Source organism: Acytostelium subglobosum, assembly GCF_000787575.1.
Source record: "Acytostelium subglobosum LB1 DNA, scaffold: scaffold26, whole genome shotgun sequence".
NCBI lineage: Eukaryota > Evosea > Eumycetozoa > Acytosteliales > Acytosteliaceae > Acytostelium > Acytostelium subglobosum.
Genome location: NW_012236507.1, coordinates 319677 through 346616, shown reverse-complemented (window position 1 = coordinate 346616; position 26940 = coordinate 319677). Strand labels below are relative to the sequence as shown.

The window sequence follows — 26940 nt, the reverse complement described above, 5'->3', positions numbered from 1 at the left end:
AATATCAATGATTTTAATGAATCATCAATGGAACACGATTGCAACTCAAGGTTGGAGCATCTATGGGACATACTCAAAGACCGTGCCAACTACTATGAATTGTTGGAGAAGCAGAGCAACAAGATCAGCAAACAGTTTGAACAACTAATACAGTTGTTGATGGCCCAGGAGCACAAGGTCAAAGGACCGATCACTCTACAGATGGAGCAAACACGATCAACAATCAACAACATAATCAATGAGATCAGTGACATCAACTCTATAATCAACAGGTCACGACCACCACCAAAGGACAACAGTGACACGAACATATCCAAGGTGATTCAGTCAATCACAACTTGTTCATCGGTTGATGAGTTCATTCAAGAAGATGATGATGACAACAACAACCAACTTAATGACAATGAATTGATGTTGTTGGTCAAAAGTCACGCTAAACACATGGAACTCAATCAGTATGATCTGTTAGACGAATCTCCATCAAATCACCAACTGGAGACCATCAAGAATAATGTCAGGAGCACCAAGGACAAGATACAAGCATGCATTGATCTCATTGAACAAGTTCCACATACTGAATCATTTCATAATCACATATTCTCGCGTATTGACAATGATGACGATTCTGATAACGAGGAGATGTCATTTCTCTCATTGGAGACAAATAGACATACAAAGATCAAGCGTAACTTTGGTGATCTCATTCGAACCTCAGCATCAACCATCTATGCGCGTGGAAATGTCTATTACTTTGGTGGAGATGATGAGGACACATTCATGCGATACACAATTGCAGATGGCCAACTGCTGGAAGAAGAACAGCTTGTTGGTATCCCAGGCGGTGACGATATAGGATTATGCTATGATGGTGACAAGCTTATCTACCTCGTTGGTGGACTGTCCAACGATAATTTTCTGACAAGAGTGGACAGCTTCAACATTGACACCCATGAATGCAAGAATGTTGGACGGCTTCCATTTAGATTTTTCCAATCAACGGTGTACTATCACAACAACACTCTCTATGTGTTTAACGCCGACGCTGGTCCGGGTGAACCACAACTCAAGCCCATGGCATTCAACCTGTTGACTAAAGTCGCGAGAATCATCAGCAATGTAGATAGATTTCCAGAAGGCAGTACTTGCTTCGATGGCAAAGACAACATCTACATTCTTTACCGCGGAACCAATACGTATTTAGTATTCCGATTTACACTGTCGACCAAACAACTGGTATGTCTTGACAAGTGTCTATATGAGAATGACGTGTCCAAAACATTGGTCTTCAACTCTTACAAAGGAACAATAACTGCAATTGATCAAAAGAGATATCATATGGAATATTCAATCAAAGATAATAAGTGGAGAAGACATTATTTTGAGAGTCAGACTTCATCATGTCTCATTCAGAATGAATGATCTATTGTCCTCCTGGACACGTTCGATTATCATTTGGATGATGAACTCCAACATGGCAAATAATCATCAGTTCACTTATGACATCTCAGGTTGGTAGATCTAGAAGGGATAATACATTTAAATAATATTTAGATTATTAAATTATATCTGATGTCAATAGTTGACAACACAATTATTATCTCCCAGATTCGATCAAAATATAAGTGACGGTGATCTTCCAGACTCTCTCACAAAGTTGGAAATTCGATCTCAACTAACAATGGACTTTAGATTACCTTCACAATTGATGATTCTAAAGATTCCAATATATTGATTCTTTCAGTCTTCCATCTGTAAGTGGTTTAATACAATTGAAACAACTTTGCATTAATTCAATTCCTTCAGTTGATTCGACCTTCGAACTTTCATCATTGTCCAAAATCATTGTCAACAATATTGAATTTTATTCAAGTATAGGTTTGAAGATATCTAAACAAGAGAAGGAAAATTATATCAATATGGTTAAGGACCTTATGATTACAATCCCACATTTATCGACAGTATCATTTATTATGAATTATAATGTAACTATTTTACATTGTATGTGGATTGATGAATCCACAATAATAGTAAAATGGTCACATAGTATAGAACAATATCCTGGATGTATTTACTTTGTTAAATTAAATACTGTAAGTTCGAACTTAATCAACTTCGAAGAACCATAAATATTGATTATTTCATTCATACAAATAAAATTTCGAAAGTGCACACACAACAACACTTCAATTATTCACACTAATATATGTATACATTGAATACAAATATATGTATATAACTTGAACATCACATCATAATATTACATCAATCACTTGTCTCTCATATCAATCACACTTCCTTCACTCACTCTCATTCACTCACTCTATCACTTACTCAAACTCTCAACTCATTCATTCATTCATACATACACATACATATATAATGTCTCAAAGCGATAAGAATAAGTCACAGTCATTTAGTTTACCAGCACCAAAGGGCCCAACACCAACAACAAAGGAGTTATTTAATAATGTTACTTGCCCCGTGTGCAAGAACCCTGACCCTGATATTGTAGAGGACTATGCAAGAGGCGATCTAATCTGTAGAGAATGTGGTGTGGTTATTGGCGATCGTATTGTCGATGAGCACAGCGAGTGGCGTACATTCTCCAACTCAGAGTCGACTGGCTCTGACCCCAACCGTGTGGGAGGTCCCACCAACCCACTGCTAAGCGACTCAGGCCTGTCCACTGTCATTGGCAAGGGCAACTCAAAGGACTCTGGTGCACTGTCGCGTATGCAGAACAGGGGTGCGTTGGCATCGGGCGACAGGACACTACTGAACGGCTTCAAGGAGATCTCGAGAATGGGTGACCACATGGGTCTGCCACAGATGGTGATGGACACGGCCAACGAGCTGTACAAACAGATGGAAGACAAGAAGTCTCTAAAGGGACGTTCTGCCGACGGATTCCTGGCGGCCAGTCTCTACATTGCCTGTCGTCTCAAGGGCATCACGAGAACATTCAAGGAGATATGCGCACTGTCCAACAATGTCTCCAAGAAGGATCTCAATCGTTGCTACAAGCTCATGAAGGAGTCGCTGTCAACCAAGGTCAACCTGCAAGCCATCTCAACAGAGGACTTTATGACTCGTTTCTGTGTCAACTTGCAGTTGCCCAAGGAGATTAAGCAGGCCGCTGAACACGTGTCTCGCACTGCCACTGAGTTGGGCATCGTCGCTGGAAAGAACCCAATCTCTGTCGCTGCCGCCAGCATCTACATGGTCAGCCAACTCTCAGAGAATGACAAGCGCACTCAAAAGACCATCTCTGACATCACCGGTGTCTCTGAAGTCACCATTAGAAATGCCTACAAGGATCTCTATCCCAAACGCGACTCACTGCTCCCACCTGGCTCCACCTTCCTCTCCAACCTCGCCAATCTTCCAGCTCTCTAGACAATGGCTGTTCGCGAAAACGTTACTCATTCATTTCAGTTATTTACTTCTTTTTTTCATTCGCGCGAATGTCCAAAGGCTGGCTGGAAATTGGCAAGGCTTGGTCTCGCGCATTCATTCCAAAGGCGATCATTCACACTCTATGTCATTGTAACAAAGAACCCAACAACTTATTATTATTACTAACATTACAGGTATGTACTTCATCACATCAATCAATCACATTCATTCTCCATCTTCTATCCTCTCAATTGCACTCCTTAAAGTTCCTTGGTTTGATAAAGTGACCAGGGATCGTTGGATGGGTGCTACATCAGAATGAATGAAAGAGTAATATGATGATGTTGGAGAGACTTCGGTTTCACTCATTTCAGCATCATCCATCTTTCAATCGGACATCACATCACCATCACATCATCACATCTTCCACTCACCTTCCGATCACTCCCAACTTTGTCAATGTAATGTACCTTTCTAACTAATCCAATCACTTCCACTGATTAGATATAACATATATATATAATAATAGGATAAGAAGAAGGAAGATGATGATAATGGATTTAAATAAACATAATCAATACGATGTATACAGTAATAATAATAATGATATCTCTTTTTGGGACATATATATGTTTGGTCTACTAGCTCTGACATCATCCGCCAGGGCCAGAGTGATTGCGATAATAGTTGTTATTAATATATAATATTACTAGTAGTACTCATACTGGATGACCAGTGGAGATGACTCGTTTGGCAGGAAGGCAGCTTTGGGCATCACATCAGAGTCGTCCAACTCATTCTCGTACAATGTGTTGATGTACTGCTTGCCATCTTCTTCACTCTTCATCCTGCTGTGCCATATATACATTTGAAGCAATGTTGGAATGATGTCTGGTATGAAGTAGCCAATCGTGAGGAACACTTCCTCGTTCATAAACTTGTGAGTGATTGGATTGTACAAGAATATCACTGTTCGTATCAGGAAACAGAAGCAGAATGATAGTGATAACAAGAACATCTGTGGATGATTAGAGCTGAATTAGTATGGATTGATTGATGATGTCATGGCGTGCCTTGCCAGGACAAGGTCAATCGATGAAACATACTTTGCGAAGTTGATATAGTTGTTGGCGACACACATCCTTGTCGACTGATGTGTATTTGACGTAAATTCTAACGACTGTAATGACGAATAGTGATCCAAGTAGGAATGATAGTAACACTATGATCGTTAGGAGCATTTGGATCAATGGTTAGTGTCAGCTGATCAGATTTGTATGGGTAAGTCTGATCACGTGACTGGATTTGTATGGGAAACGTTCTGTCACGTGATCAGACAATGTGAATGCGGTAATACATACCTTGGTATAATGTGTTCAATAAATATACTGTACTTCCCTCTTTCCTAGAGTGATTGACTGTGAAGAATAGTGAAACTAATATGATCTCGATACCATACATCGCCAGATTGATTGCTACGAATGTCATCTTCATTGTTGGGAAGAACTCTGTCGATGCCACATAAGTTTGATAGTATTGTTCAATCCTGAGTGATGTGATGTTTGATTGATTGTTAGTCCTGGCAATGTTGGAGTGGAGTGGAGTGTCCAGGAGTCCTTACCAGAAGAACAAAATAACTGATAGACCTGTCATGTCAAAGAGGAATCCAAAGTTGTTGAGGATGAAAGTCCATGGTGTCTCACCCTCAGCTACCCTCAATGTGTACCATAATATCCTGCCTGTTGTATCCATATGATGCATGCATGTTAGGAGACAGAGTATGATGATGACCATGTTGTGATCAAGCTAGCAACTTACACAATACGAATAAGAAGATGAACAAGTGGAATATCCTAGAGATGAGTGCAAATTCATTGCGTTGGAATGACTTCCAGAATGATATCAGACAAACGATGAGTAGGAATGAATAGAGTACGATCGCTACTATCTCTATCAGTTGGAATACAGAGATCATGTGATAATAAATACTTTCTACGCAGTTGATTGAGTGATTGATTGAGTAATTGATTAAATGATTGAGTACCTAAATTTATAATGTCATTGATGTAGTTGTATTTGTAATAGTTGTAGTAATAGTAGTTGTTGATAATAGAGAAGTGTATCAGAATGCTAAGACAGAAGTGATCAAGAGTCGGTCGGAATCCTACCTATTATAATCTACACTCGGTAACTTGAGAAACACAGATATTTTTTGATTAACTTCCAATCAAACTTTAGATATTTTTTAGCCAGTGCTTTATCTGAAACAAACGATCACCATCTTAACTTTATAACATTACGTCATATTCGTTCAAAGATCATCTTCATCATGATTGATAACTTTTTATATTCTTTCTCCACTTAACCTTATTTTAATATTGGGCCTTGATTGATTGGTATTTGATATATTTATAACAATGAAAAGAGAGAATTAATTGTTGGTTGAATGGTACCAGTCCTGGTTGGACAAGTTGTAGAATTCTTTCAATGTGTCAGATGACAAGTTGGACCATGATCTTGAAGAAGATCTCACGTGACCCTGGGGTTGGACAAACAAAACTTTCACCCGGTGCACCTGGGCTGGTAAATTGACGTTTGGGGCTTTACAAAGTCAAAACATCACATGTGACAACGACACTTCATTCATTCATTCATTCATTCATTCATTCGTTCAATCAATCACACATACATATATATTACACATTCAATTGATCATATCAAATATGAATAGTAGGATGGATATTCAATTTGTATTGACACCAGTATTAAAGAGCTCGTTGGATAGGGTGGCCAACAATGTACATAGACTCAACTTGGATCGCGAGATGCAAGACTTTATAAACAAGTATTCGACATCCTCTGTCAAATCAATACCATATTCATTGGTAAAGTCATTGTCTACACATCTAAAGTATCTCTATCAGCAACAACAGCAGGATGAGTCTGTGGTCAACACAACAACAACAACAACAACGGCCGCAGATGCATCAATTAGAAATCAAACAACAACGAGCGAAGATAACAACAACAAGACCTATGAACCACCATGCTACTTACAAGATATACTGCGAGGTGCTACTATATACATTGAACCAAAGCCAAAGGAGGTGGTATGTGTACTCATTGGCTTGACACTCACTCAATCAATCATGCATTCACTAACTTAATCAACCTCAATCAATCAAACATACTCAGATCGACCCAGAGAAGGTGGCACGAAGACTCTACCTTCAGAATATGTATGAGGAACAACATTATAAGAAGATGACAAAGAATATCACGCAGGAGAAGGAGGATGAGATGGAGCTGGCTTCAATCTCGTCGCAAGCATCAATTGTGTTGAACATCTTGGCGACATTCTTCACGTTGTTGGCATGTGGTATCTTTGCCGGAGGCAAATGGTTCGGAAGCTATGTGGTCGGACTGGCCATCGGTCTAGGCTGTGGTATCTTTGGTGTTGCGGTCGAGGTGTGGCTATTCATTATCAAGGCATCGACCGTGCAGCATGAGAAGGACAAAGAGAAGAAGAGATTAGATCGGGTTGATAACATCAAGATGAGACGTTTGGCACGAGATATCAAGAAGGATCCATCACACATTCCACTACCAATGAGTTCACTATCAATACATGGTCATGACACAGATAACAGTAATGACCTTATCATCAAACAACTTGAATAAAATGATGTCGTTGTAATAATTGAGATCAATCATTCATTCATTCAATTTTCCATGTTTACCAGGCTGAATGGATACAGATGAAATTCCAAAAAGACGATTCGGCTAAGTGTACCAGGTATGGCATCCATCATCACTGGTGATTTGATTGATTAATTGATGGCTGGCCCACACTTGGTTCCATTCCACGATTCAAACGATCAAACCAGGCATCATCACTCACATACCTTGCACCTCGTCAACTATTCTCATACTTTGGAAGAGTGTTTGAAAAAAAACTAATATTCCCCCTTTCACTCAAACAACACAAACAACAAACACATCATCACAACTCGACAACGGACACCAAGTCAACTCTATTCATTCAAACAAATACACATAATAATAATATACTATATTATTGTATTACTAACCTATTTATATTTATATATATTTACTTGTTATAATATAACCATACACTTATTACACTACTTGTAATAACACCCATTTCACACAAACTTCAAGTTTATTTATACAATGTCAGAGTATGTTTGATTGATTGATCGAATGAATGAGCTGCTGATGATGATGACAAGATTACTAACCAAACAATCAATAATTCAATCAAATAAAGCGAGGAGATATTATATAAGATCATTCTGGTTGGCGAGACTGCTGTTGGAAAGGTATGAATGAATGAGCGATGATTGAACGAATGACATCAAGTACATGCCAAGACGATGACATACTAACTAACTCATATGTATACAGAGTTCTATACTTGTTAGATTCACAGACAACACGTTCACTCCACACTTTGCACCAACGTTGGGCGTTGACTTTAACGTAAAGACAATTAGAAACAAGGAGACAGGACAGATTGTGAAGCTGCAACTTTGGGACACGGCCGGACAGGAGCGATTCAAGTCGATCACTCAGACCTTCTATCGTGGCTCACATGGTGTCATTGTCGTGTACGACACGACCGACCCCAAGTCATTTGAGCGTTGCAGATCGTGGATAGAGGAGATCAACCAATACTCAAACGGTGGAATGATTATGATACTGGTGGGCAACAAGTCTGACCTGGTCACACAGCGCAAGGTGACCTTTGAGCAAGGCAAGGCTCTTGCCGACGAGTTGAGCATCAAGTTCCTAGAGACCAGTGCCAAAGACAATGTTGGTGTCAGTGCTGTGTTTGATTCAATCGTACAAGATATTGAAGTTGTGTATGTATATATTCTCCGTTCACGACTACCTTGCTTCATCTCATTCTTACACCTTGTCAATCAATCCAATAGTATGAAGCACAACCAGGTTCACAACAAGAAGCTGCTGGAAGATCCTTCGTCTCCAGCTCAACAGAAGAAGTGTCCATGTGGCAACTAATTAGGTGTCTGTCGTCTCACTCACTCACTCAATCAATCAATCAATCAATCAACCAAACTGGCAGCTGCAACTATTCAATCCAGCAACTGTTAGTAAACCCAGTTAACTCATCATGATGATAAATGTAGATATATATAAAGCAAGCGCGCTCCACTCTCTCTCCCCTCCTCCCCAGTCTCCAAACAAAGCCAACAACTAAGCCAAATCATTCATTACATATCATTGACAATGCACAGCATGCTCTCTCGGCTTTGCCAATGATGGGACAATTGAATGCCACAACTTTGCATGACATTGTGTTTCCTATCTATCATCCGACAATGATCCCAACACATTGGAATTGAACTAGTTAGTGCTAACCGACTCTGTTAAGTTATTTAGACAGGTTCCCTTTCGTTTGGAATCGGAATGGAACGAATCAAATGTCGTTGGAGTATTCGTCACCAACACACACTGAATCCAAACTCGTCAATGATGATCGTGCTTCAATGAAATTAAACATGTGGGGATACAAAAAAACCATTGATTTTTGTGGATCGGTTCGTTTGCTGACGATTGAACACAATAAAGAGGACATGATGCTGGGAAAGAGGTGGCTCAGCAGATCAGTCTCATAGTTTTATTCTAAGGGAGTTGATGGTATGGTCGACCACAACTCACCATCTCAGTTCATCAACAGCAATCGATCAAAACCAAACTATTATCAATTTTTACGGCCCTGTGCCCCACCAGAACTATCCTTGGATTGGTCGGCTGGGCTCATCTGGGTCATTCATTCATCCATCCATTCATACCTGTACCATTCCATCTACTCATCTCATCTCATCTTTGTGTGTGTTGCTAATATTAATATCAACATTGATATAGACACAGACACAGACACAGACACAGATACAGATACAGATACAGATACTCTGTTATTTATAATCAATGATTAAGAGTGTAGTTTAGTCTAGAGTGTGTTGGTGTAGATATACAGATACGGAATACAAATACAGATACAGATAATATAAGATATAATATATATATACATAGAAGGAGATGGAACCATTGGTGAAATCATCAGATTTGTTAGTTTGGCGAAAGAATGCTTGGAATAACTCAACAGCAATATATGGAGAGTTGGTGGACTTATGTGTCAAGGACAACACGTATGTATCCTTCATTGTTACCGCTCGTCAACTGACGCGAAACACCACGCCACACGCCCAATCTCCGAACTAACACTCGCGCGGAAACTCACACGGAAACACGGAAACACACAAACACAACAGGTTCACAAGTGGATTGGCAAACTTGTTGGACTCGTCAGAAGTCGATTCCTTCGCAAAGACAGTGGTCAATATATACACGGCGGCTAATAAGACATTGCCGTTGATCAAGTACTTGATATTCAATGAGTTCAATAAGCAGGCGAATTCCGAAGGCGAGGGCTCAATCATGCGTGGCAATAATATAGTCAACAAGATTGAGGGCGCCTACGTGCGTCTGGTCGGCGCAAGCTACCTCCGCTACGTACTCTCCGACCTCGTCACCAAGGTCGTCCTGGACAAGGACCTGCGCATGGAGATCGACCCACACAAACTCAAAGCTTACAACAAGGACGATGATGATGTCAATGACTCACCGCCTGCGGTGAGCGGCAAGCCAGGCAGCGCAGCAACCACCACCAACAACAGCAACGCCAACCCTGCTACAATGATTCAACAGAATCTAAAGGCATTGAAGGAGACGGCACAGTTGTTCATTGATAGGATAACAGATCCAACGATTGTTGAGGAGATGCCACGTGAGATCCGTGCCATTGCTGATTATACATCAGAGTCTGCGTTAAAGTATGCGCCAGAGTCTTTGGCACCACTTGTCGGAGGCTTCATCATGCTCCGCTTCTTCACACCAGCCATCGTCACGCCCGAGTACTCCAAACTCATTGCCCCTGACATTGTCCCCTCGCGACGTGCCAAGCGCAACCTCATCCTCCTGGCCAAGATTCTTCAGGTAAGTCACGCCACTCGCCAACCGCGCCAACTCATACTCACTCACTCACTCACCTAACACAGAACACATCGAATGGAGTACTGTTTGGAGGAAAGGAGGAGTGCATGTCATGTATGAATAACTTCATAATGGATAACAAACAGAAGATGTCAAAGTACTTCCAGATGATCTGCAAGGACCCTCTGAACAACACGCAGAAATGGTGTGATTTGGAGGGCGTTCCGCCAACACAGCAAGGCTTCCTGGTGTGTAAGCCTGGCGGCAGCGCAATCAGATCACCACGCATGGAGACCAAGTCACCAGCATCAAAGTGGACGGTCACAACGCCATCCACATTCACTCCATCACAGTCCACTCATCCCTCGGTACCCGCACCCATGTCATCCACATGGGGCAACGGTGTCATTCACAAACAAGCCACAGGCAGCACGGGCAGTGGCAGCACAGGCAGCTCGCCACGCACACCGGGCAGCTATTCCCCGCCTCAACATCACCCACCTGCCACTTCACAGTTGCAGTCACAAATACCATTCGTCCCATCACCATGGGACAGCTACATCCGCAGTCTCGAGATACACGACTTGTTCGACCTGCATCGCATCTTGGACATGTACAAGGACAAGCTGGCGATCAAACTCGCCAGCAACCGTTCCTGTCCCAAGATCCTGGACATTCTCAAGCAGCTGGGCTCGTCGCCCAAGACCAAAGTCGAGAAGAAGAAAAAGGAGGACCTGCTCCAGCAGCAACAGCAGCAGCAGGGCAGTCTCAATCCAGGCATCGACGACTTCACCCTGATGTTGGAGCGCGCACGCTTCCTCTTCCAGGGCCCCAACGACAAGCACGATCGCCCCGTGTTCTACCTCATCTTCAACCGCATCAAGCCCGAGGTCTTTGACAACATCAACCCGCTGATTGCGCACATCTTCAAGGTGATGGATAGCTGCGTTAACACATCGGCCTACACACTGGTGGTCGACATGTCCTGGTCGCATGTCTCATCCGACATGAAGCGTGCCATCTTCACGCATCTGCCCAAGCTGGCCGAGGTCTTCTCACGCAAGTACAGGAAGAACATTGAGAATCTCTTCATTGTCCACCCCTCTGCGTACACTCGCGCCGTCATCTACTTCATGCGTACATTCACCAGCAGGAAGCTCAAGAGGAAGATACACGAGATCTACAACTGGAAGCAGCTCACCACCTACATCGACACTGAGAACATCGCCTTGCCCGAGACAAGCAAGGACTACATCACCAAGAGTTATCGTGTAGTCAAGGTCAACTCCAAGGGAAAGAAGCAAGAGCGGTATGTATCCTGGAACCATTCCATTCAAATCAATCAATCTAACAATCAATCATTCATTCAATCAATGACATAGTTTGATCAAGTTCACGAGCAACTCACTGTTGAACATCGATCCAAAGACCAAGAGGATACAGAATGAGAAGAGAATTGATGAGATTGATGAGATCGCGTCAGTGTTGGGATCAGTCGAGATATCGATGAAGTTCAAGGGCGATTCTCCAGAGGGCCACGACCTTACCACGACAACAGGCAGCAAGTCCAGGATTGGCTTCCTGTCCAACGCCGTCACCGGCCTAACCAAGAGCGTCTCGGATGGCGTGCGTCGTTACGTGTGCAACGACGAGCTGGAGAGGGACCACATCGTACAAGACATCCTGGGCGCCGGCTTCAAGGAGGGCCTGTCCAAGTACCCACCACTGGGCTCAACCCAGACCTACCAGAACATACCACTGCCCACTGAGTACAAGGTGATCAAGGTGAACAAGGCCGGCAAGCACCAGGAGCGCACGTTCAAGCTGACGATCGACTCGCTGCTCAATCTCGATCAGAAGAGCATCAAGAGCGAGAACTCCTTTGCCGGCATCGACGAGGTAGCCCTGGACTTTGAGAACCAGGATATTGTGTGGATGAAGTACAAGTCCGAGCCACACAAGCGCAAGGTCATTTGTCGCGAGGGCGAGGGCAAGCAACTGTTTGAAGTGTTGACCGAGGCCATATATAAGTACCAGAAGCTGTTTGACATCCAAGAGGGTGACTTCAAGCTGGCCGCCGAAGAGTCTGCCTACCAGTAGAGTTTGGCAACATGTTGTCAACCTTGGCTTGGCATCTATCACACTTCCCATACATATCCATTACCTTGTATATAATCTCTCCCTCTCTCTATATATATTTATTTATATATGTACCATCCCAGGCTATTGACTCTGTCAATTAACCATTCAACCAACCAAAACTATCATCAGTTCATCTTCTTTGTATTATTATTATTATTATTACATTGGAATAAAGCTTGACCTATTCTGGCTTTGTAAGTCACATGCATTTCACCGACACACAATGAGGAATTTGTCTTATTATCTATCAAACTATTACACAAAGCTTCCAAATAATCATGTAAGTATACAGTGATTAATTAATTAATATTTACTGTGATATTAATTAGATTATATATAATTATATTAATTAATTTAATCTTTTTAAATTAACAAATTTAAAGTGTTCTCTTGGTCTCAATTGCTCAAAGATCAGAAAGAATTTGATTCCTCATGGTAGCGCTAGAAGAAATGGTGCCCGGCATAGATCACCAGATATCAACCTTGTACATTATGGTTGTTTTAAAATTCTACAATACCAAATGTATAACAACAGTTTTGCAATTGAAGAACTCTTGGATGGACTATTAAAATGGGATATATTTAAGAGTTCAATGATCAGTTCCAAAGTAAAGTCAAAACAGGATAAAATAATCTATAGACTTCCTACTCAATTACATGGACCCTACATTCAAGAAACTACCAGGAGCTGTTCAACCTTGTACCAATCTCATTAAGGTGAAGGGTGATCTATTCAAAACAGTTAGTAAATCACAAAAGTTGAATGAGAGCATCGTCTTGGAAATAAAGACGATCCTTGAGGAAGAAATGGACAAGATCAATTTCCAATATCTTGAAACTAAATTAGTTGGAAGGAATGATCTGCCTCCACCTTGGGTGGAGAAAATTCAACCTGAATCGGAGGTCAAGACCCTAGCAGAATGAATATATTCAGATTGATAAATCTTCTAGATCACTGTATTAACCTCTCTTTACAATTGCCGACGGCCTCTTCCATATGAAGAATATAAGGAATAGTGACACTGAGAACATTACAGTAACAACCTATTAAATTGATTAATTGATTAGTTGTTTGATTGTCATTAATATATATTATTATGCCACTACATACCATTGCAACAGGACCGTATGGATCATAGTAAGGACCCTTGGTCTTGGTAAGGATTGCATGTCGTCTCCTTCTAAACATTACATATGAGTAGATTAGGAATCCGAGGGCAATTACCCATAGGGATACACCTGTGAACAATGCAATGTTCTCGGTTCCAAAGAATGTGATGATCGATGTTCCAATGGCACCCAAAGAGAATGTCAGTCCAACCCAGCTCATCCAGGTCCTCTCGTTGGAGAATAGTTTGGAGTCATCGCTCAGGACCTTTCTCCACACGGGGATCTTGCCCTTGCCCAACTTCATATCGATGGCATGCTGCTGTTGTTGTTGGTACGATGCAGGATAGTTGCTGTAACGAGGTGGAATCTTGTCAAACGATAGGAACTCCTCAGGTATACTGTTGATGTTGCCGACACCGCCACCAGACACCGAGGTTACTGGCACCTGTGACATCAATTCGTCCAACACATTGCTACTACTTGATCGCCTGGTCAGCTCAGTTCGGTCCTTCTTCTTTTCCTTCTTTTTTTTGGGGAGCTTTATCATTGTTGGCGGCTTTGGAATGAATGTCTCGAACCCGCCTTGTCCAGGAGCTCCAGTGGTCGTGGTAGTTGTAGTTGTTGTAGTCGTTGAGGTTGGCTCTTCCTTCTCCTCCCTTCCTTCCTCATGCATGCCATGTTGTTGCTCCTTCATCCTCCTCTTCATCTCCTTCTTCTCCTTCTTCTTTGCCTTTTTCTGTTTCTTTAGTTTCTTCTTCTCCTCCTTCTTTGCTTGCTTATGTGCACGTTTCTCCTCTTCATCCTCATCATCACCTTCATCCTCCTCTTCATCATCATCATCTTCCTCATGATCATCATCATGATGATCATCCTCCTCCTCATCTTCTTCCTCCTCTATATCATGTTCATGTTCATGTTCATGTTCATTGTGATGATCAGCATCTTTATGTAATATCTCAGTTGCCCTATCCTTGTCCTTCTTTTTCTTTTTCCTCTTTGTCTCTGGAGATGTATCTACTGATGATAGTGTATATTGTTCTTGTTGTTGTTGGTGTTGTTGTTGTTGTTGTATTGATTGTCCTTCATTATTATTATTATTATTATTGTTGTTGTTATTGCCATTTAGGTCATCATCAATATCAATCAAAGTCTGTTGTCCAACATTCTTATTATTATTATTTGGATCTTCCATCCTTCTCTTCTCTATATTATTACTGGATTGAATGGTGAATGAATGATTGAATGAATGAATGAATGGCTATCACATCACAACAACAACATCAAACAAACAAGATGATGAGAGGACACCACAACACACCACACATCTTCACTACACATAATAACAAGTTGTTGTTGTTGTTCATACCCCTATTCGAATTCAACCTCATCAACACATTGAATTAATGGGATGTTCATACCATCAAACACACATATATATATATACCTACAGATACACACGTAAATGTAATAGTGTATTCAATTACAATATCCCTTGCTGATTGGTTTGTATGTAATTAATTTATTTATTTGATTTGTTTTTGTGAACAATATTGAAAAAAACGAACGACTCGACTCGATCAATCTTCATTCTCACTTTATCAACAATCATACAAATACACATACACACACAACACTGATATAGATTAAGATATGGATAAAACACCTAAAAAGACTAAAGATAGCAAGGCTGTCATCGAGACAACCACTCCAGAGAAGGTCAACAAGCCTTCAAAGTCAACAACTCCAGCCAAGTCTGCAACAACCCCAGCCAAGACTGCTACCACCCCAGCCAAGTCTGCGGCAACACCAGCCAAGACTGCGGCAACACCAGCCAAGGCTGCTACTACCACCCCAGCCAAGACAGCTACTACAACCCCATCAAAGCAAACGACCACTCCAGCCAAGACTGCGACTGCTACACCAGCCAAGACAGCCACTACAACCCCATCAAAGCCAGCGACTACTACCCCAGCCAAGGATACAAAGAAGACAAAGACAACAACAACAACCCCAGCAAAGGATACAAAGAAGACTACGACAAAGGATATAACAACGACAGAGGCACCAACAACTAAATCAGTAGAGAAGAAGACTACCACTACACCACAACAACAGAAGAAGCAGACACCACAGAAGAAGGAACAGACCAAACAACCACAGCAAAAGAGGAAGAACACTGAATCAGAGTCGAATGATGCTGAGGAGAACAACAAGGTCGTTCAATCTGAGAAGGTCACCAAGAAACAGAGAGTTGAGAAGAAGACTACTACTGCACCAGCAGCCCCTTTTGTTGCTAAGGAGGCAGTACCTGAGCTGACACCAACACCAACACAAGCACCAGCACCAGCACCAGTATCCTCTGGCATGTCTATCTTTGACGCATTGAGGAAACAACAGGGAGATGAGCAACAAGCAAGTGGTAACAATAAGGCAGTTATGGACTCATTCTCAACAACGAACGCATTTGAAGCACCTGCTCCTGCTGAGACGACCGAGGCTCCAACTGCACCACGTCTCAACAGTGTTGGCAAGCAAACAGTCACAGAAGAGGAGAAGGAAGCGAGAAAGCAAAAGGACCAGGAGATCAGAGACGAGTCCAATCCACGCACAGTGTTCGTGGCCAATGTCGACCTGTCCTCCAATCCAAAGGAATTGAAGGCATTGTTTGGAAAGTATGGCAAGGTCGAGCACGTCAGATTCAGATCGTTGCCCGTCAACAAGGAGGGTGCCAACAGAAAGGCAACATACATCAACAAGGAGTATCATGATAAGAGAGACACATGCAATGCCTACGTCGTCTTTGAGAAGGAGAGCGATGCCAAGAAGGCACTGGCGATGAATGGTACACTGTTCAGGGAGAGACATCTTCGTCTGGATATAGCTGCCAACAAACATGTAAGTTGAATGAACGAGCGAGCGAGGTACAAGAGATGGATACTAATACAAAGTTGTTCATGGTACACAGGAGAAGGGCAAGGATGAGAATACAGTATTCGTTGGTGGTATCCCATTCGGTAAGTACTTCAACAGGTGGCCAGTGTCCACCATATTGGTTTCCAAAAGACAACTCAACTGACAACTCCGCCACTCATTCAATATCCTTGGAATCATCCCAATCACTCAATCACTCATTCAATCATTGATGGAACTTATCGCGACATTCAAACATATATAGAGTTGGAGAATGAGGAATTACATAATGTATTTGAAGAGACAATTGGAGACGTGGAGAATGTTAGAATCATTAGAGATAAGCATACTGGAATGGGAAAGGGCTTTGCCTATGTACTGTTCAAGAAGACAATTGGTGCCAGACGTGCCATTGAGAAGAAGGAGATGGAGGTCAATGGAAGAACTATTAGAATATTCCCCAACAAAGAGAAGCCCAAGGGAAAGAACGTTGCCAACGAAAATGACAAGAAGAAGCCTCGTCACGTTGTTCCAAGGACAAGAAAGGCAAACAAGTCAGCAATCAGCAAGCCATTCGTCAAGCCAACATCAAAGCCAAAGTCTAAATGAACAACATAACCTTGATAGATAGTATTATTATCGATGGATGCCCCAGCAAGTTGCCAGGGACGCGCGTAACAGAAGGTCGTCCCGCCAGAGGACAACCCTCCTTTATTGGTTGTATATATATGTATATGTATATGTATATATGTATATCTTACAGCACTACAACTGTTGTAAAGATGAAGTTAATGGGTCAACAAACGAATCATTTGTTGTTGTTGTTGCGGTGGTGGAAGTTGTTGATGTTGTTGTCGTCGTGGTAGTGGAAGTGGGAGTAGTTGGTGGTAGTGGTATTGGTGCTGGGATGTCAAGAGTTATCGAGTCTACATCTGGAACAGCATCAGTACTTGTAATACTATCGTTATGTTGTTGTTGTAGTTGTTGTTGATGTTGTTGTAATGATTCGTCAGAGAGCAGGTTCAACTCTTTGTAGTCGTCTACAGGATCATTCAAGAATGATTGGAATATGTTCTCCTTTCGCTCTGTCAGTGAGTGTCTATTGTTGTTCCTAGACGATGATGATGATTGTTTGGCACCAGATAGAGGAGTTGGTTGAGGCTTGAGCTCACCACTGAATGCCAGAGGATGTGAATTGGACGCGTCAATTGGGACAATGACACGGGTAGGCGGCGTGGAGGAAGCGGTCGGTAAAAGACTGTCTGGGTCGTCGTCAATATATGGATCGCGCTCGCCCAGTAATGTGTAGATCTGTCGCATCTTGCTCGATCTGACGTCATCGCGCGCAGTCTCGAGCAGCGCTTTGGCCTGCTGGCACTTGGACTCCTCATCAAAGCCCATGTCAACATTCCATCGCGTCGGATGACTGAACACTCGAAGAATGGTGGCGTCCAGATGTGATTGCTCAATCTCCAGTCGCTGAAGCGGGGCCACATGTGTGATCATTCCAAACACGCCGGCCTTGTTCTGTGGCGGCACATTGTTGGGATCGACATTGAGCAACAGGTTGTGGTAGAGCACTCCGCAATTCCTAGTCTTCTTCTTTGTCTGTGGTTGACCAGCTTGTGGCGCTGCGACCTGATAGTAATAGATGATATCAAAGTTGTCCGTGTCCAGATTGAACAAGTCCTTCTCGCGTACAATTGGTATCTGTGGTTGTTTGAGTGGGAGCATCGTGTCTTTGCGTCGCAGCAGTGTGTACTTGAGCTCGCGCAGCACCAGAAACTGCTGGATGGCCTTCTGAGTCATCTCGACCTCTCCCGAAGGCAGACGCTTGGCCAGAGAAAGACGAGAAGTGGGTGTCTCGGGAACGGGCAGGATCAGGTTGACGTCCTTGAGCAAGAAATCAAAGCTGATCTGTTTGTACGACCTCAGCTCCTCTTCAAACAGCTCGAGGAACACCGGAGCCAGGTTGCCCACCAACTTCTCCTTCAGGTTGTTGGTGACCATTGAGTAGGCCTCCTCTAATAGCGCCAGCTGCGTCTCGGTCAGCTTGGATGGCGACTCGGGCGAGTATACCAACTCCTTCAGCACGAGCAGTGTCATCTGGAGTGTGATCAAACGGAACTGATTGCTGTTGACTAGCACCAAGAACAAACGATCGATGAGGTTCCTCGTGAAGTCCTTCTGACTCGAGTCTGGAACAGGCACAAACTCCTCCTCGTCGCCCTCACGGTTCATCATCTGTTGTCCCATAATCTTCAAGATTGGTATGGCCTCTGACACATTGGTGTTGTTGTTGTTGTTGTTTAGGATCTTTTGTTGAATGCTTCGTTGTAACATCTGGTTCTTGAGTGCTGACGCCAATGATGTACTGTCCTTGTTGTTGTTGGGCTTGATGCTGATAATGTTGCCATTGCCATTGCTATTGCCATTACCATTCGCAAAGATATCATCTGCCTCATCGGCATTGTCACTGCTGTACAATGTGACAATGTCTCTCTTGGCGACGGGCTCGCTGCCCAATGAGATTGGTGATAGACGTGCGTGTGATTCGGACTTGGATCGATAGTGTGTTGGTGAGATGGGCAATGAAGATGAGAGCACGGGCGACGAGGACTCGGGCGAGAGCAGACCCTCCAGCAGCTTCTTGGCCTTGGCCAAACGGTACGGCAGCAGTCCGCCACTCTCCAGAATCTTCTGATCGACGTGTGTGTTCTTCAAGAATGAGTAGAGCAGACAGACGACGCCGAACGTCTCCCTGTCCTTGCTGATCAGTTGGAGTAGTGTCTGCTTCAGCTCGTCCTTGTTGTGCTTCCTCTTGCTGCTCAGTTTCGAATCGCAACTGATGCTTGTTGATCCGCTGTCGACCGAGCTGGACAACTCATTCTTGGCGCGATGTACTGGTTCGTTGGACTTGTCGCCAGAGGCTGCGGGTGGGGAGCCCGACACATTCGAACCCATGTCGTCTTGGTCGTCGGGGCTGTGTTTGGTCGCATTTGTCGTATCGTTCACTGTTATCTTCTCCGTCACACGAATGGCTGGTGTACTGTTCGTGCTACTATGCTTGAGTGAGTCCTTCTTCCTCTTGGTCGTCGATGATGATGGCTGGCCACCGCCTCCGCCACTGCCGCCACCTCCTCCGCCACTACTGTTGGCTTCATGATGCTCTAGACTTGGATAAGAATATATTCGTCGGAAGCTATTATAATGTTTGCGTTGTGTGCTCAGGACGGAGAGCGGTGGCGGCGCCGAAGGGTTGGTGTTGAGCATCTGTGATTGAGAGGGTGTGGTCGAGGCGATGGCCGTGGCCACAGTGTCCAGCAATGGTTTGAAAGTGAAGATGTGAAACACTTGCGCCAGGAGGAACAGTGCAAGTGAGGGTGTGAGCCGGTCCTCCAGCGGCTCGGCGGTGCTCTTGCTGCTGCCGCTCGAGTCTGAGCCAAGCAACAGACTACCAATGAGCTGAGGGAATATAAGATACTGGATGAACTGTTCGGCCAGCACCAGGTTCATCGAGTCGAAGCCAAGATTGAAAATGTCGTGCAGGTAGTAGAACTGATCGGCCAGCTCATCGAAGCAATAAGTGAGTTGACTTGTATTCTCATGGCTTGACTTCTCCAGCACCTTGTTCAAGTTGGCGCACTCTTGTCTAATGTACCAAACAATGTTTGAAAAGTATGGAACTGCTGTAGAGTTGATAATATATGTTCTCATTGCATCGTCCTCAACTAATTGATTGATTTGGAATGGTTCCATGAGTGGTCAGTCAGTCAGTCAGTCGATCAACTCATGAGCCTGTCGATCGATGATTGGACATACCTTTGAAGACTGAGAGAGTGAGTGTTCGAACGGCAATGCGTATCATTGCCTCTTTGTGATTGATGAATTTGATTGCCTCTGTGTAGAGGGGGAAGTCCTTCTCCTGTCCATTGAAGAAGAAGTTGATCGTACTCTTGTCCAGCTTGAGTGACAGTGCTTTGAGGAAGGAGATGTAGTAGTCCAACACCTCCTCGATGGAGAAGTCAAACTTGTGTATAATTATCTCATTGATGTAGTTATTCGATAGTAGGTAGTCTTAAGATTAGGTTGATGTTAGTTGATTGATTGAGTGCCCAGTCCATTCAATCAAACAAACATACATATTGACATCTGTGATCGAAGGTTCTCAACAAGGATACTCAGAGTCTGTAATAGCTGTATGATCACCTCAGTCGATGTCTTTTGATCGAGAATAGCTACAAAGAATCCTAATAGATTCTTCTCAAGAAAGAACCTGATTGATTGATTGAGTGATTGGTTTGGATGAGTGAGTACATGAGATCATGATTGATCGATCCATCCATTATCACGATCATTGAGGTCATACTCGAATAAAGAGTTGTTGTTCTGATCGCCCCATATTAGTACCTCGGCCAACTGCCTCAGTGTCTCGATGATTGTGCTGCTGTTGTTCGGTGTGATTATAGGGTTCTTGACTAAAGTATTGTAGAGGTACCTGAGGTGATCGAGTGATCGAGTGAGTGATCGAGTCATTGATTGATCGAGAGTCCTAAGGTTTAACATACTTTAGGTTCTCCAAAGAATACTTGTTCTTTGGCTTTGAACCCAACGAGAAGAAGTTCATTCTGTACTAATCGTCGTCGAGTGAGGGAGTGAGTTGAGTGAGGGAGGGAGGTGACAGAGTCGTACTAATGGCAGTAGTGTAGTTGTATATTGTCGAGTCGTGAAACAATCATATGTCTTGATCTGCAATGCAGGAAAAGTATGTCGACTCCTGCTCCTGTTTATCACTCTGATGATATTGAAGTTGTTGTTAAGGTTATTTATTCTGTTATTATCTATTACAGATATTGGTAGTATATATCCAATATATATCTCTTTATTTGTATTATAATTATTGTATAAGTATGTGTGATAACTAGTTAATTAGCACCACTACTTTATGATCACACCCCCTTCAATCACAACCAAGTCGGGTGGTAACCTCATAATTTGAACTTCATTGCCATCTTAATTAAGATTATTAATACTAAAAAAACTTATTCCTCAATAGGAATCATAAATTAATCAACAAGTTAGTAACAAAGATTAAATTTCTTTGATAATTTTGTTTATGAAAATGAGCAATGCAAAAAATTTTGGACATAAATACCGTATTATTTATTTGCTAAAAACATCGGCTCCATAGCATAGCTGGTTATTGTACTTCCCTAGTAAGGAAGGGGTCACGAGTTCGAATCTCGTTGGAGCCTTTTCTCTTTTAAAATTATTCATTTTCCTTCTTTTTTTCATACTTGTATGTATGTTTTTGAAGTGATAATTCAAATCCCATGGATAATAAATATAATATTTATACTCCCTATATTGTATACTATCTAATAATCTTAACTATATTTTCTCATAAATAAAATTGATTATATAAACAAAGGTTACAAATATGCCAAAAGTTAATAGATCTGTGGAATAACTTATTTATTCATCATTCTTTATCTTATTTAGTTTTAGATGATGTTTGATATAAACAGCATTCCTCTTTAGTATGAATATTGTGGCTGTGATGGCCACAGCCAAGAGTACAACGCCACCTACAACGACTCCAGTGATCAATTTCCATTTGTTGTCATCTGGTTGATGACAAGTGTTCCTTGGTACTGACGAGTCGCCACGCACCAAGAATCCAAAGTCAGGATCCATCTCGAGTCTCTGAGAGAATGCCGGTGCCACTGCTACGATCGTCATGTTCTCCTTGCTCTCCTGGTCCAGCTCATAGAGGTTAAGCAGGCGAGGTGTCTGATCCAGAACAACACGATTGATGAATCTTCCAACAATGTTGTTTCCATTTGAGTCTGTGATGTTCATTGTTGATATTGGTCCATTATTGAGTAGTCGTCCCTGTATTGTCTCGTCACAGCTGCCTCCATTGATCCTGGAAACAGTGCTGTGTATCTCCAATGTGTTCAAATAACTTGTAAACTTCCATTTGTTGATGGCCACGTTATACTTGATTGAGCCCAGGTCGATTGTAAACTGTTGATTGGCAAACTCAAACATGACGTTGGACATCCTCGTTACTCCTTGGATGGCATGGTACTGGAGGAAGGTGACCTCGATCGAGTCCATTGGGTTGGTGGAGGTGTTGGAGATGTAGGTTAGACGCGTCTCGAGGACAGTGTCGTTGGTGGTGGGCACGGTAACAGTGGAGTTGGAACTGGTCATCAAGAACCACACCAGATTGGTCATGTTTAGCTGCTTGACAATGATGCCGACAGAGTCACGCTCAATTATTTTGTTGACAGCGAATGAGAAGTACACGCCCTTGGACGTGACGTTGATTCCAGGTGAGTTGGGATCGTGTCCAATAGTTCCATTGTTTGTGTTTTGATCGGATATACGCTCCTCGCAATACTGTCCCTTCCATTGATTGTTACACAAACATATATTGTTGGTGCAGTTGCCATTGCCCGAGCATGAGACACCTTGTGCATTCAAACAGTAGTTGATGGTGACTGGCAGTGAGAGAGTAGAGTTGTTGGATGTTGCCACCACTGGCGTAAAGATGTAGTTGGTCATTGTGACACGGATGTAATGTATCGTGTTGGGTAGTAGGTTCTTGATTTGACATGATAGCTCCAAGGACTTGACACACACATCACTCCAGACTACCTTGTTCAAAGATACTGCTGTAGTGTAGTATGATGAGTCTGGCGCGCCACCAGTACTCGCGTTCCACTCAACATCAATTGATGACATTGTTGCCAACATCTTTGTTATTGAGAATGTTGTTGGATCTAATTTGATTGATTGATTGATCGAGTGTGTTAGCCAGATTGATGGGATGGTTCCAGACGCGTCCATCCGACCCAACTTACATGTATAGAGCATGATATCTTGGTAGGCAGTCTTGCTGGCGCCATCATTGTAGACATTGACACTGAATTGGTAGTATTGGCCAAGGTTGGGATTGAAGAGTTGGCATACAGTCGCGGTGGTGTTGACACAGAGTGGGATCAAGGTACCATTGGCACGAACAGTGAATGTGCTGTTGAATGGCACACCATGGTCCGCAAAGTATTGGATGGTGACAGTGTTGTTCAAGTTCTGTGTAGCGATCACTGTTGGCATGTCAACTGATTGATAGGTCTGGAACTGAAAGGTGGCACCTGTTGTGGTCGCTCCCTTGGTGGCGGTGACTTGAACACTGTATGTTGTGAATGGCGCCAGACCCTTGGCCTCACAAGTCGATTGGAGAGTCTTGATACAGGTCAACACTCCATTGACCGTCACGTTGTAGACTGTGGCGATGATGTCCTCGCCGCCAGATGCGTAGAACTGGATGGTAGCATGCGTCGTACCTATTATGGCTGTGATGTTGGGAGGTTGCAGAGGGATGACGGCTAGGTTTACCGATGTGCTTTGTGTGCTCTGCTGTCCATCATTGGTGGCGACAACCTTGATATCATAGTATACCAAAGAGAGTCCGGTGACTGAGCAGAATGAGGCGGTAGTATTACACTTGAGAGTACCATTGAGGTAGGTGCTGTAGCTGTATGGCTGTCTTATGTCTCCGCCTGACCCTACATAGTGCACGGTGATGTTCTTCCTTGTCGTGCCAATGTCAACGGTGAGCGGGGCCATGGTGACACCCTTGAGCAGCTGTCCGGTTTGTGTCACACTAGGTGAGTTCCTTCCTGAACTGGTGGCGTACACTACAATCACTGGTTGACTGGCCACTGGTAGGCCAGTGACAGTACAAGTTGGACCAGTTGTACATGCTTGTGTATTGATCTGCAAGCTATTCACTGTTACGACAAAGGTGAGTCCATTATATCCACCAGCAGCTGTGTAGTTAAATGTGATTGAACTAGTTGTCTGGTCCTTGATCACAAGGTTCTGCATTGTTGGAGCTGATGGTGAGGCGAGGGTTAGGACGATGGTTGGGCGAGGGTTAGGGCAAGTGCGAGGGTAACATACATGAAGGCATTTTGATGCCACCTGCTGTGTAGGATGGTGGCGTATTGGACGCGAAGTAGTCGATGCCGGCCAAGACGAACTTGAGACTGATGACAGTGTTGGAGACACTGGTACCGATTGGTATGCTTGATATGGTACATGGTAGTAATGTAGAGTAACATCTCTGTGCCACACCTGTGCCAGCAGATTGATTGAGACGTGCCCAGTTGCCACTGGTCGTCGAATAGAACACCTCAAACAGATGTCCCATTCCAATCCAACCAGAAAACTGTGCTGCTGTCACACTGACACTGTCATAGCCGGTGACTGATACCTGCACTGACATAGAAAGAGGACTGGTCACAGAGAAAGCGTTGGCAACATTGTACAAGTTTGCTGCTGAGCAGCCTGCCAGGTAGGTTGCAAAGTCCGCGGGTTTGGCTCCTAGACACTGAACATTCGCCAACTCATACGCCATCGATATGCCGGTATTGACCACCTGTCCCTTCCACACATCATTAGGCACACAATAGCCACTAATCATACTATGTCTTGCCGCATTATCATTATTACAATCACTAGATTGAGTGAGTGATGGGATGTTAGAGTCGAGGGTTGAGGGTCGAGGGCCGAGGGTCGAGGGTCGAGGGTTGTGATGCAAGACAAGATACTTACAATCCAACGGGATACTTCTCGTAGAAGTTCTTGGACACGGTGGGGATGATGATTGTGTCGGATAGTAGTGCCATGGAGGAGAGGTAGGTCATGGAGCACTTGCCGGGAGTGAATAGATCGGTCTTGTTGACGGCACCAGTGCAGTTGGGTGTAAGGTATTGATTGAATGTGATCTGATTGGCTGTGGTCATCGTGTAGCCATAAGAGCCTGTCACTCCGGCATAGCAAGAGTCGATCTTATACGACGATGCCTTGATTATATCAGAGGAACAACCAACAGCTGTATAGTGCAGCATATGGACGTATTGAGCATTGGTCAAGGTCAGTGTCCAACCACCACTGCCACTGAGCAACAGTAGTGTGGCCAACAACAATAGTAGTTGTTGTGTTTTGAAGTTATACATTATTATTTGTTAAGGGGATAGATGTTTGATTGATTGATTGATTGTTAGTGACCTTGATCATGATCATGATCATGTCCCTGTTTGATTGTCCACCACAACCAAGACTACACATCAGGTGCTTTTTCCTGATTCGGGATTGGGCCACGGAACTTAAATGAAGGGCCACCTCGCTCGCATATCTAGATACTTTAGATTTGTTGGCATCATGAGGTGCCAACCTTCATTTTGATGGGTTCCATCCATCAAGAGACCGATCTTTGTTTGAATTCATTTATAAATGTATGATCAGTGCAACAGGTATTATTCCCAATTATCTGTTTTTTAAACCAATGATGATAGAGTAGTGTGTGATTTAACACACCAACAGTGTGATCTAATGATCAGTAAATCATGTACAAACACACATACACACACACACACACACACACACTCTCCATCACTTTATCAGTAACATTTATAAAGTGAGTAGAGAAGTGTTAACTTATTAAGGCCTTTACCCATCTGCTTCCTTCGCACGTGGACCACATACTACTCCTACCTTATCCTTTATTACTATTGAAAAAGATAATAATAATAATAATAATAATAATAATCAATCATTTTGTAATAATAATAACAAACAAACTAAAATAGTAGTAGTAGTAGTAGTAGATTTGTCTGTCAGACAACTACATCAACAACATCAACAACAATCACAACACCAATCAATGAGTTTGGAACTCAATCATGGAAAAAGGATATTATTGTCCTTTATCCTCTTGGCATCAATCTGGAATGGTAATAAATTATTGATCACATGAGATCCAAAATGAATCAATCAATCAATCAAACTAACAAATTAAATAGTGACAAATGCATATTCGTCATCATCATTGACTAGTTGCTCAAACAAGATATGCCTGAGCAATGAGATATGTTGCCAACCACATAATACAGTGTTGCCTCCAACATGTGTGGACAAATGTAGATTCCTTCAATGTCCATATCCACTGGCATGTGACAATTCTGGTGATTCGCCAAGATGTCTAATGGTACCTCCCCCACCTATAACTCCACCACCAGTGACCTCGTCAACTCCAGGTACCAGTTCATCGCCGACAACCTCCATTCCAACAACCTCCATCCCAACCACTTCCTCACTCACAACCTCAGTACCATCAACTTCATCTGAGCAACCATCATCATCATCTGAGGCTCAAGCATCGTCTTCAGAGCATCAATCATCATCATCTGCTGCTCAATCATCGTCTTCGGAACAACAAACATCATCATCGTCGGAGGCCCAAGCATCGTCCTCAGCTCCCCAGAA

The 26940-nt window shown here is 43.0% G+C and overlaps 12 protein-coding genes across 12 annotated transcripts; 6 read left to right on the top strand and 6 right to left on the bottom strand.

Moving 5' to 3' along the window:
- Positions 1-27: 27 nt before the first annotated feature.
- Positions 28-1309, top strand: SAMD00019534_103000 (hypothetical protein; the record flags this gene model as incomplete). The annotated part of the gene is made up of 2 exons (XM_012894551.1): positions 28-1233; positions 1301-1309. The coding sequence occupies 2 exons, from the start codon at positions 28-30 to the stop codon at positions 1307-1309; spliced, it is 1215 nt and encodes a 404-aa protein (XP_012750005.1).
- A 1070-nt stretch (positions 1310-2379) lies between these two features.
- SAMD00019534_102990 (hypothetical protein) lies at positions 2380-3396 on the top strand (the record flags this gene model as incomplete). The annotated part of the gene is made up of 1 exon (XM_012894550.1): positions 2380-3396. The coding sequence occupies one exon, from the start codon at positions 2380-2382 to the stop codon at positions 3394-3396; it is 1017 nt and encodes a 338-aa protein (XP_012750004.1).
- Positions 3397-4105: 709 nt separating this feature from the next.
- On the bottom strand, positions 4106-4537 carry SAMD00019534_102980 (hypothetical protein; the record flags this gene model as incomplete). The annotated part of the gene is made up of 2 exons (XM_012894549.1): positions 4106-4430; positions 4503-4537. The coding sequence occupies 2 exons, from the start codon at positions 4535-4537 to the stop codon at positions 4106-4108; spliced, it is 360 nt and encodes a 119-aa protein (XP_012750003.1).
- A 105-nt stretch (positions 4538-4642) lies between these two features.
- SAMD00019534_102970 (hypothetical protein) lies at positions 4643-5371 on the bottom strand (the record flags this gene model as incomplete). Its single annotated transcript, XM_012894548.1, has 4 exons — positions 4643-4659; positions 4758-4942; positions 5018-5135; positions 5215-5371. The coding sequence occupies 4 exons, from the start codon at positions 5369-5371 to the stop codon at positions 4643-4645; spliced, it is 477 nt and encodes a 158-aa protein (XP_012750002.1).
- Positions 5372-6131: 760 nt separating this feature from the next.
- Positions 6132-7077, top strand: SAMD00019534_102960 (hypothetical protein; the record flags this gene model as incomplete). The annotated part of the gene is made up of 2 exons (XM_012894547.1): positions 6132-6506; positions 6592-7077. 2 exons carry the CDS (start codon positions 6132-6134, stop codon positions 7075-7077), a joined length of 861 nt encoding a protein of 286 aa, XP_012750001.1.
- Positions 7078-7590: 513 nt separating this feature from the next.
- Positions 7591-8442, top strand: SAMD00019534_102950 (hypothetical protein; the record flags this gene model as incomplete). The annotated part of the gene is made up of 4 exons (XM_012894546.1): positions 7591-7598; positions 7688-7739; positions 7825-8282; positions 8355-8442. The coding sequence occupies 4 exons, from the start codon at positions 7591-7593 to the stop codon at positions 8440-8442; spliced, it is 606 nt and encodes a 201-aa protein (XP_012750000.1).
- Positions 8443-9483: 1041 nt separating this feature from the next.
- Positions 9484-12537, top strand: SAMD00019534_102940 (hypothetical protein; the record flags this gene model as incomplete). The annotated part of the gene is made up of 4 exons (XM_012894545.1): positions 9484-9593; positions 9717-10440; positions 10503-11746; positions 11820-12537. 4 exons carry the CDS (start codon positions 9484-9486, stop codon positions 12535-12537), a joined length of 2796 nt encoding a protein of 931 aa, XP_012749999.1.
- A 1002-nt stretch (positions 12538-13539) lies between these two features.
- Positions 13540-14881, bottom strand: SAMD00019534_102930 (hypothetical protein; the record flags this gene model as incomplete). Its single annotated transcript, XM_012894544.1, has 2 exons — positions 13540-13623; positions 13691-14881. 2 exons carry the CDS (start codon positions 14879-14881, stop codon positions 13540-13542), a joined length of 1275 nt encoding a protein of 424 aa, XP_012749998.1.
- A 458-nt stretch (positions 14882-15339) lies between these two features.
- SAMD00019534_102920 (hypothetical protein) lies at positions 15340-17208 on the top strand (the record flags this gene model as incomplete). The annotated part of the gene is made up of 3 exons (XM_012894543.1): positions 15340-16584; positions 16655-16703; positions 16865-17208. 3 exons carry the CDS (start codon positions 15340-15342, stop codon positions 17206-17208), a joined length of 1638 nt encoding a protein of 545 aa, XP_012749997.1.
- Positions 17209-17364: 156 nt separating this feature from the next.
- Positions 17365-21226, bottom strand: SAMD00019534_102910 (hypothetical protein; the record flags this gene model as incomplete). Its single annotated transcript, XM_012894542.1, has 5 exons — positions 17365-20330; positions 20422-20676; positions 20742-20875; positions 20969-21097; positions 21168-21226. The coding sequence occupies 5 exons, from the start codon at positions 21224-21226 to the stop codon at positions 17365-17367; spliced, it is 3543 nt and encodes a 1180-aa protein (XP_012749996.1).
- Positions 21227-22074: 848 nt separating this feature from the next.
- SAMD00019534_102900 (hypothetical protein) lies at positions 22075-25631 on the bottom strand (the record flags this gene model as incomplete). Its single annotated transcript, XM_012894541.1, has 4 exons — positions 22075-23390; positions 23472-24506; positions 24574-25130; positions 25228-25631. 4 exons carry the CDS (start codon positions 25629-25631, stop codon positions 22075-22077), a joined length of 3312 nt encoding a protein of 1103 aa, XP_012749995.1.
- Positions 25632-26604: 973 nt separating this feature from the next.
- SAMD00019534_102890 (hypothetical protein) lies at positions 26605-26754 on the bottom strand (the record flags this gene model as incomplete). Its single annotated transcript, XM_012894540.1, has 1 exon — positions 26605-26754. One exon carries the CDS (start codon positions 26752-26754, stop codon positions 26605-26607), a length of 150 nt encoding a protein of 49 aa, XP_012749994.1.
- Between the last annotated feature and the right edge of the window lie 186 nt (positions 26755-26940).